Source organism: Delphinapterus leucas, chromosome 14 (genome assembly GCF_059928025.1).
Source record: "Delphinapterus leucas isolate spDelLeu-1000000601 "Yukka" chromosome 14, BTC_Dleu_Yukka2, whole genome shotgun sequence".
Lineage (NCBI taxonomy): Eukaryota > Metazoa > Chordata > Mammalia > Artiodactyla > Monodontidae > Delphinapterus > Delphinapterus leucas.
In genome coordinates, this window is record NC_143142.1 from 21,062,192 (window position 1) to 21,072,406 (window position 10,215).

The window sequence follows — 10,215 nt, forward strand, 5'->3', positions numbered from 1 at the left end:
ATTAGGAACAAAGGTCAAATTAGGCGTTGCCTCTGAATGATGCTGCAGACACCAGAACTGGTAACTTTTTTTTCCCAAAGATGCTGGCACACAGAAGGGAACTCAAGCTGAAGGTTGGCTGACTAGGAAAAGGTGGGGAGGCATTAACACAACTTCCCAGGTGTCCTGCCAGGAAGGGGGGGGTGGGTGGCAAACAACTCCTGAAAAGTGGAACGAGCCTGAATGTTGAAGGTGAGGAGGGGGTCTGAGTGTGAAAGGGAAGGGGCCCAGTGCTCTGGGCACCCAGTAACTCAGCTAAAACTTGAGGGGGTGGGGCTCTACAATAATCCCCAAAGGGCTTCCGCCTAAGTTGTTACCACCCTCTGGAACCAGAATCTACCTGGCAGCACCTGGGGGGAGGGAAGGGGTCTGCCCACAGAGCCCTAGGTGTAACCAAAGGAAGGGTACCCAGCTCTGAACTGCGCCCTCCTGACCCCAAGGGACACTACCCTTTCATGGAGCCTTCAAGGCAGAAGCTAAGGCCTGCAATGGGGGTGGGGCGGGTATCCACCAGGTGAGAAGGGAACAGGGAATGAGTGCATATACCTTCTTTGCTGTTGGGGTTCTGGGGTTTGGCCTTCTCCCAGGGTGCCAGCGTCTTGTCCTCCTCTGCGCCGTCCACCAAAGCCTTGTCGGCCGGCAGGTACCAGGTGGCGCTGTGCTCTGCCATCAGCGAGTCCAGATCGATGGTGCTCATGGCGCTCTTGACGGCCTCGGAGCAGCAGCTGCCCAGCTCGCTGTCACCATTCTGCGCACCAGAAGCCCCCACAGCACACTCACCCTTCTTGCCACCTTTGAGCCCCAGGGGCTGGTCCTCAGAGATGCTGAACTGCTGCCTCTGCAGCTGGATCTGTGCCTGGAGGATCTCCAGGGGGTGGATCTCCTCAGGCGGCGGTGCGCCGCTGCTGCTCGTTGGGGTCCGGACCTGCTCCAGGCCCGGCGTGCCGGGATGGCCCGTGCCCCCGCCGCCGTAGCTGTCGGGGGTGGAGGTAGAGGTAGACAAGATGCCCAGGCCAAGCGGGGCTGGGGGCGCCTTCGGTCCATGTTCCCCGGCGCCCAACCCGCGGGGAGGGAGTTTGGGCGAGCCTGTCACCAGAGGGCTCCTACTCGCTTTGGCCAGGGCTGGGGGGTTGTCGGAGCTGGATGACACCTCGTCCTCGTTGGCGTAGCTCGTGCTCACCTCGTCCGAGGCGAACTCGCCCGCGTGCGGGGAACTACCGTCCGACTTTGCCCCACCGTCCAGGGACGCCATGAGGTCCGGCTGGTCCCCCAGGAGCAACTCGGCCCCCTTCCCCCACGAAGGCGACGTGAGCGCCTTCTCATGAGGCGTAGGCGCCCCGCGCGCCTCGCCTGTGGAGCTTCCCCCGACGGCTGCGCCTGGCGCCTGCTGTTGCCCTGGGCTCACTCCAGGCGCGCCCCCGCTGTCCGGCGCTGCCGAGTACTTGTCGAAGAAGGTCCCGGGGCTCACGTGACCACTGTCCCTTTTTCTGCGACCCCGTCCCCGGCCGCCGCCCCCGGGAACCGGCTTGCCGTCGTTCCCCGACGTTGATTCCAGGGTGTAGTTGGGGGAGAGGCTGGTGCCATCTCCCTGGGCGGGCGTATTGGGCGGCCCAGAGGCTTTGGAGCCGCTGCTACTGGTCCCCGACTGGCCTCCGGGCCCTGGGGCCCCAGGAGCAGTCCCTCCTGGGAAGTAATCCGAGCCCGGGTTGCTGGCCATGGCCGCGCCGTCGGTCTCGTTCTGGCTCAGTTTCCTCTTGCCCTCGGGCGGGTTCTTCTTGTTGAACGTAACGTTGAGGTTGGGGGCCCCGAGGCTGGCGATCATGTTCTGGCAGGCTGTGGAGAGGGCAGCCAGGCAACTCTGGCCGAACAGGTTGTCCTTGGAGCTGGGCTTGTTGAAGGAGCCCAGCGAGAGCGCGCCCAGCTTACTGGCCGAGGTGCGCTGGCTGGGCTGGAAATCAGGCTGCGGCGGGTATGCGCCCCCGCCGCCGCCGCCGCCGCCGCCGCCCGTGCTGCCGCCGCCCCCGCCCGCGCTCGGGGGCGAGTTCACGCCTGGGCCGCTGTGCGGCGTGGCCTGCCGGTTCGCTGCGCCGAACGGGAAGCCAGGCTGGCCCCCGAGCGCTGGCGCTGTGAAATCGGGCGGCTGGGGCCGGCGCTCGGAGGGAGCGCTGGGCAGCCCCACCCCAGCCCCGGGCGACTGCAGCTGCCCCAGGCTGGCCAGGCTGCCCCCGAACTGCAGGCCAGGGGAGGGCAGCGCGGGCACGTGGCCCTCTCCGGGCATCCTCAGCGGCTCCTGCAGAGAGCCCCGGAACAGCACCCCCGAGCCACCGGGCGGAGGGGGCGGCGCCAGTCCGGGGTCGTGCGGGCCGCAGTCAGCGGGCAGGCCTGAACCTCCCATCCTGCGGGGCAGCAAGTCACTCGGCGGCGGGTGCGGACCTGGGAACCATGCACTCTCCTGCGCCAAGTGCTGAGCCTGCTGCTCGAACGTGCCCAGGCGCCCGGCGCCCGCGCCGCCGCTTTCGCGCTCAAAGTTCGGCTGGGCCAAGCCGCCCACTGGGCCGCTGTGCACCAGGCCGCCCTGGCCCACGTCCCCGGGGTGGCCTAGCTGGGCCAGGTTGGGCTGGCGCAGCCGCTGCTGCTGGTTCCGCGACGCCATCTGCTTGATCATGAGGGCCGCGTTTTGGCGCTGCTGCTGCTGCTGCTGCTGCTGCTGCTGCTGCTGCTGTTGCTGCTGCTGCTGCTGCAGGGACTGGTGGTCCGGGGCCGGATGCTGCAGGGGTGGCCCCGAGGGGAAGCTGTCGGGCACAGGCGGCGTGAACTCGCCGGGTAGGCCGGAATAGGCTGAGGGCGAGAGGTGGTTGTCCAGAGCGCCGTTGTGCATGCTGCCGTTCCACGAAGCGCAGCGATCCACTCCCGCGCTGCCCGGGAAGTCAAAGCGCGGCCTCTTGGCCACATTCATGTAGGGGGGCGCGTCGAAATGCTGCAGCCGCTGGTTGGGCGTCTGCTGCGGAGGAGGGTGCTGCATGTTGAATACAGGCTCAGAATAAGGGTGCATGCTCCGGTTCTCCAGCCGGTGGATGGGGTACTCGAACTGCGCGTGTTGGCTGGGCAGCATGGGGCCCCCGTCCTGCAGGCCGCCGCTGGGCGTGCCCGCCTCGCCCTGCTGGGGACGCGGGAGCGCAGGCGGACACGAATTTTGCCGGACCAGAAGCCCAGGCGGCGGCGGCGGCGGCGGCGGCGGCGGCGGCTGTTGCTGCTGCGGAGGCGGCGGCGGCGGCTGCTGCGGGGGCTGCTGCGGAGGCGGCGGCGGGGCCTGCTGGGGAGGCTGCATTAACGGGTGCCTGGAGCCTACTGCAGGCTCCAGACCCACGGGCATCTTGCGGGTCCCGCCGAACCTCTCGAAGAACACTCCGTGCTGCTGCTGCTGCTGTTGCTGCTGCTGGGCGTGCATTTTGGACAAGCCCACCATGCCTGCAGCTCTAGGCATGGCCGAGGCACCCGGGAAAGAGCCCCCGGGAACCTGACGACCCGCTGCATAATGCGGCAGCTGCCCCTCAGAATCAGAGGGGGAAAACATGTCGAAATGTCCCGAGGGCGGCTCGCCCGGGTAATTGTATTCCAGCGAGTCGACGGCTCCTTGGTTCGCCACCCTCCGGGGCTCCAGGCTGTGGGAATCGGAGCCACTGGAGGCGGGCAGGCCATGGAAGGAGGCGGCTCGGTTAGGGCTCTGGTCCAGCGGCAAGCATGGGGCAGGCACGGCGTGGCCTGAGGCGCCCGAACTGTGGAAGTCAGGGAGGTTCCCAGGTCGCTGCGGGCCGAAGCTCTCCGGCCCCTGGCTCTCCGCCAGGTGATCATAACCCTCGGCGAAGGGCGGCTGGCTGCCCAGGCCGCCGGCCGCGCCGCCGTAGCCGAGCAGACGACCCCCGTGCAGGCACGAGGCCCCAGGATCCGACCCGCCGAAGTTGCCCCCGAAGTGGGGGTGATGCTGGTGGGGGTGGTGGCCTCCCGGGTGGCCGTGGTGCGGCTGTTGGCCTCCAAAGAATCCGTGCACCGGCTGCGCCTGCAGCCCCCCCGCGTGCAACTCCGAGTGGCCGCGCGCGTGAAAGCCATAAGGCTCCATGTTCATGCCCAAGATCGGGGATTCGCCCAGCCCGCTCATGGCAGGGTCCACGGCGCCAGGGGGTCCCCCCGCGTGGAAAGCCGGGGACTTAAAGTGGGCGTTCATGCTTAGTCCGGCCTCGTTAAAGTTCCTCTCGCCCTGGCCAGCGTTCCTGCTGTTGATCTGGGGCTCGAATTGGTCCAGCCCAAACATACTTGGCGGGGGGCGGGGAGATCAATAGGGCATGACAGCCTGCTCTCCGCGGCGCGCCTCCGGCCAGCTACTCGTTCCGGCCCTGGGTTGGGCGCTCCGAGACGCTCAGCAGCGCAGGGACGCAGCGCGCACCGCCACCTCGCCTGGCTTGTGAAGGCTGGGGGTTATCAGCTCCTCTCCCGAAGCTCTCGCTCTGCCCGACGCGGGCCTCTCACATCTTGCGGCGCCGCGGGGCCTCCAGGAGCCGTGTTGGGGGGCCCATGCCCTGGGACGTTAGCACAGCCGCGGGTGGGTTTGCGGGGAGGGGACGGAGCTGCGGGTGACTGAAGACAAAAAGTTAAGTGGGGGGAAGGAGGCGGGAAGGAGGGAGGGAAAGCAGAGCAATCACCTTCTTAAGTCCGATCGGTTTGGGTGGGGAGCCCCTGGACGCTGCCTGAAGCCTCCCGGAGTCCGTGGCGGAGCTGCTAAGGGGCCAAGCAGGGAGACCCTTCAAAGCCGTGGCTGGCGCCGGGGCAAAGACCGAGCGGTCCCTCCCCCCTCCCCCCGGAGTCCCCGCGCTCCGCAGCCCGAGCCTCAGCCAAGCAGGATCCGCTCGCACAGTCCCCGTCGGCCCGAGCAAACGACTACTGCTTCTTCAGGGAGTCGGAGGACTGGAGGCTCCGCTCTGCATCACCGGTGCCGGTCCCAGAGCCGAGAGCTCAGCGGGGCTGAGGAGGAGGCGGGTGCCCGGGGTTGAAACCGAGGGTTGGTGGAAGGCGCGGCTCCCCTGTTCCGCGGCGGGTGCGCTGCACCCCGGCGCGCCGCTTCGCGGCCACGTCCGCCGCCTGACGCTTCTGTCCTCCGCTGTTAGGTCTCTGAGTTCGCAGGGATCTCCGCGCCCCGTTCCAGGCGCGGGCGGGCAGCAAAACGAGGGGTTGGGTCGCTCCAAGGCTAGGGTTCCCTGCCTCCCCGCCGAGGTGCTTCGCAAGTCGCCCTCGGACCCAGGGAGGGGGGCGTACGCTGGTTGGGGGCCACGCTGGGCTAGCAGGCTAAGGCTTTCCGTCTGCGCTCTCGGAGCCCGGAATGGGAGGGAGGCGGGGGCAGCTCTGGGGGGTCCGCGCACCCCTCTCCTGGCTGGCGGGGGGGCTCTGCGTGGGGCGTTCCGAGGGTCTCGGCTCCCCTCTCTGTGTCTGCCTCTCGCCCAGAGCCGGGAGAAGCAGCAACAAGTTTTGCATTTCAGCAATCAATTTCAGCCATTACATTTGCACCAATCAGCGCAGCCCGAGCTCCGGGCCCGGGGCGGGGCCCGCTTTTAAGGTGGTCCTGGGTGCTGACTGCTGAGGCCCCCACCACGAACACGCACTTCGCCAGCTCGGGGGTCCCCAGCGCCGGTCAGCCTCGGGGTCCGGTGCCAGTGCGCTGCGGGCGCACCCTGGCCTCCTCGCGCATCGGTCTGGAGAGGGCGCAGGCAGAGAATGGCGGGAGCTTGGCTTTGTTCACCCCCCTTCCCATTCACCACAGTTCCCAACTCCCCACCCCCAACTGAAGTGAGACCTGCGGTGTGAGTAAGGGGCGGGGAGGTGGGTGGTAAGCGGTGCGGGGCGCTCAGACAATGGGGTCGCCAGGCAAAGATCCTGGACTCACCGCGGAAAGTCGCTAAGTGTCGACTGCGCTTCAGCTGGAGCGAACCCTCGGCTCTCCACCGCTGTCTGATTACTTGTCGCACCCAAGTTAGCCGGCCCTCGGATTTCCCTGGAGGTGAAAGCAGACGGGGAACCCCGAAGCTAGGGATCGCCTCCCTCACTAGGGCGCGCACAATTGTTTCATATCCCACTGTCTAGGGTTCCCGGTTCTCAATGGCCGGCTTCCGCCCGGAGGAACCATAACCACTGGGCCACTTTATGGGGGGCATATCGGAGGAGCCCAGCGCCAGAGCGGCCAGGCAGTTAGGAGCCCCGAGAGGACCAGCGCGCAGAGGGCCACACTGGCCGGCCGGAGCACCCTAGTTCAGGCACCCCGGTCAAGGCCCAGGCCCTCTTGGGGCGCGAGGTTGGCCTCCTTAAGAGATCAATTAAACTGAAGAGCCCAAAGAACAGAATTGGGTTGTGATACTAAAATCAATAGGAGTAATTTAATATCTGCCCTGCTCTTTATGAAATATTTATCCCAATAATCTTAGTTAAAATGTTTAGATCTTCCTGATCCCCACTGAGTCTGCAATCTATCTTGCAATTAGAAGTTGGGAGTTAGAGGTGATGGAGGGTAGAGGAAGTATTTATTCTCTGTGCCTGCATGTGTGTATTTTCCTCCCTGAAGCGTTTGTACGGGAGGAAGGGGGAGCAGGCTTTTAATTTTCCTTGCCATAAAATAGCACGAGGCGATTTTGCTAGCAGACCAGCATTCTTAGGAGAAGGGGAGAAAAAGGAACTTTCTTTGAAGTGCCCCTGATATCGCTATTAAATCTAAATAAAATTAAGCATGGTGTATAAAAATGCCTTTTCCCCCCAACAAAAGAAAGTGTTTATCGCCCAAGACTGTCTAGCGTTTGCTAAATTGTGCATGAAATCTGAAATGAAATAAACGTTATAATAAAACCAACCCCTGAGCCCTTTTTATTTAAAAACCTCAGATTGCACTTTACCGTCGCGGGGCGGGGAGTTAAAAAGTTACCAGGACGAGCGTGCGGATTCATCGCTCCCCAGAGTTACTGCTGGGAAGGCAGACGCTGGGTGTTCCAGAACCGAAAATGCCAGGAAAATGGGCTCAATTTAGAGGGAGGGGAGGAAGAAGCAGGGTCTTCAGGGACTCCGGGAGAAAATAACACCCCCCCTTCGATAAGAATAAAAATAAAAGCAAACAATAAAAACCTGCAACTTTAAAGCTCAGAGAGCAGAAGCAAGCTCAGATCCAAGGCCCTTCGTGGGGCCTCCCTGTTGTGGATGTCTACAGATATTTTTTTTCCTTTTTGAAATTAAAAATGAAAATTACCCCCACCAAAAATTAGGTCCATAAATAAGCATCCGGGAAGAAGTATTTGTACAGGGAGGTGGAGTTTTAAAAGGATTTTTCTGCAGGATCAGGTTGTTGGTCTGTGATTAAATATTGATTTTGTGTAATTAGTTTTCATGTGAACTATCCTCTTGCTGATAGCTTAGAGGTTTCAGAACTAGAAAAGAGATGGAATTGGGCATGGAAATTATTACTTAGCAAAGTGACAGGGAAGTGAGAGCCGAAGAAAAGACTGAGGCTTGGCTGATTTCGGCACAAAGAAATAAAGGGCGTGGGTAAGCCTCCAGTGACCTCCCCACCCCCACCCTGGGGCTCCAGGCCAGAGCTGGGGAGACCCAGAGCCTCCTGGGCAGGAAGGAGACCAGTAGAAGGAATGGCTGCCAGAAGGAGGACCCTGCATGGGCAAAGACCTATGCAAAACCCATGACATCTGGTCACATACCTGGTCCAGAGTGGTGGGTTCTGGGTTCTGGGTGCCTCAGGAGGCACCATTTAAGGGCTTTATGTCTCTGTGTGTCTGGAGAGAACAGGGACAGTTGGGGCCTGTCTGGAGCCCTGGGTGGGCCAGGGCGGTGGGAAAAATGACCCGCAGACCTGCAGGTCTGGGGAGACCCCGGTTGGGGTGTGCTGTTGGCTGAGGCATGACTTCACACGGGGCTGGGAGAGGGTCCCCTGAACACCTGGGCAGGTTTCCTCTGGAATAATTCTGTGCGTTCCAGGGAGGGGTGTGTGGGAGTATTTTTCTGGGGCTGTTTCCAAGAGTTAAGTCTACAAGGTGTGTGAGTGTCTGAAAGCAGAGTGTGTTTGGGCCCGGCTGTGTTTCTGTTCAGAATGTGTGTCTGGGTCACCTTTCCTTAACACTGAAGAATGTTGTGCGGGGGTGTGGCTTGTGCCTGCATTTGTGTCTGGGCCCGTGTGTGCCGGTGCAGGGCACCTGCGCGTGTTTGTGTCCATGCCTGTGTGTGCCCACATTCCTGTGTCTCTGGGTGTCTCCGTGAGCGTCCCTGTCTGCCCCCCAGACCCATGCTCCTCTCTGTGGATGCCTCTGTGTTTGTACCTCTGTGTGTGTGGCTGCCTCACACCTTGCGTGCCTGCATCTCTGCTCACGTGTGTCTGTTTTCTCTGCGAGTGTGAGAGGCCGTGCCCCTGCCTGTGCCCATCTGTGCCGGTGGACGTGCTGGCGTGTGCGCCTCCACGGTGTGGGCGCCCCTGCGTGTCCCTGTGTGTACATTCTGCCTGCACCGGCCCGCAGCTTCTTTGAAACAGACACATTGCCCCCTAGCGCTCAGACACATTCAAAGTTCCCGCCCACCGGTGCAGAGCCTGGAGCAACAGGAGCAGCAGGGGTTCCAACCCCGGAGCCTTTCCCTCCTCTTCCCCTTCCTTCGGCCTTTCCCTCGAGGGGCGCTGAGTGTGTCGGCACCAGTCAGAAGGGGGCCTCCCGGGCAAGGAAAGGAGGAGACACAGCTGGACTGGGGCCCCAGAGCTGAAGAGGGATGCTCCCAGCTGGTGACAAGTGGGGAGCTGCCCCGAATGGCCCCAGGAGCTCCAGTCCCAAAGGGGACTGCAACTAGTGAGCCCCCCACTCCACAAAAAAGCACAAAACAACCCACACTCAACACCCTTGCCTCAGTAGGCACACAGCCTTCACCCTTGCCCATCAGGCCCCCAAAACCAATGCAGGCACACGCACTCACAAACACACTCACACATACCTCCATAGTGGACAGATCAGCACACTGGCTGCTGGCTATCGAAGCCTCCCTGCTTTACATCCAGGGTCCCATTTCATCCTTGTAGCAACCCTTCAAGGTTGGGACTCTGAACCCGTTTTACAGATGAGGACATAGAACCTCAGACTGGGCAAATGGCTTTCCCAAAGTCAAAGAGGGGCAGAGCTGGGATTCCAAACCAATCTGCCAGACCCTGACCCCTGGCTCTTAACCACCACCTGTTCTCCCTGAATGTACTAGTTCAGGTAAAGCGATTAGCACAGTACGGGGAACGTGGTGAGTGCCAAGAAATGTTGGCTACTTTTATCACTACTGCCATTATGATCATCATTAATATTATTGTAGTGATGATTAGCACTATTCTCTGGGTGTCTCTCTACCACACCAGTGTGAGAAATTAGTGCACGTGCACGTGCGTGCAAGCGCGCACACACACACACACACACACACTTTTGTTCTCAGCCCGCTCCCCACTAACCCCCATCCCCTTTAGAGCTTGGAAACTCACAGGAATCACAGCAGACCTAGTCTCTCTTGCAGGCAAAGTCCCCAGGAGGCCTGGAGGGGAACCTGCTTCCACTGACACCTCTCTCTCCTGAGTCAGTGGTGGAAAGCATGTGAGCTTTGGCATTGCACACCCAGATTCAGATCTTGGCTTCACCACTTCTCATCTGTGTGACCTTGGACAAAATACTTTCCTCTTCTGAGCCTCAGTTTCCCCTGCTGGGAAGGGGACTCATAGCCAGTTCATATGGAGCATAAGGATTGTCTCATAAGGAGACAAGGTTTTAAAAGTGGCACAGAGCATGGCAGATGGCAGGCATTCATTAGATGGTAGCCTCTTATTACCATTAGTATCATTATTATTTCTTCTGTGTTTGGATCCAGGGAGGTGAAAAGCAGAACAAGGATGCCAGAGAAATTGGGTTTATTTAACAAATCAGCCTTGCCTCACCAGCCAGTCTTTGAGAGAAAGAATGACTCTCTTAGGTGGTCACCTCAAACTCTCTCACCCCCGACTGTGCTGGCATAAGTGGGTGCAGGCTCAGCATCTTTTCAGGGAGCATCCAGGGCTGAAGCCTTTGGGGAAGGTCCAGCTATGGCCAGGATAGAGGATATGGTAGCTGGCTAGAGGTTAGAAGGGAT

The 10,215-nt window shown here is 61.2% G+C and overlaps 1 protein-coding gene across 3 annotated transcripts in view; it reads right to left on the reverse strand.

Annotated features, from left to right (window-relative positions):
* Nucleotides 1–6,020, reverse strand: part of MN1 (MN1 proto-oncogene, transcriptional regulator) — a 47,566-nt gene extending 41,546 nt beyond the window's left edge. For 2 of the 3 annotated variants that reach the window (XM_089894635.1, XM_089894636.1), the window contains exon 1: nucleotides 586–6,020. In XM_089894635.1, the coding sequence (XP_089750761.1) occupies nucleotides 586–4,348 (3,763 nt within the window). In that variant the 5' untranslated portion in view covers nucleotides 4,349–6,020. The remainder of the gene's footprint in view (nucleotides 1–585) is intronic. The other variant, XM_089894634.1, reaches the window with a different exon arrangement.
* Between the last annotated feature and the right edge of the window lie 4,195 nt (nucleotides 6,021–10,215).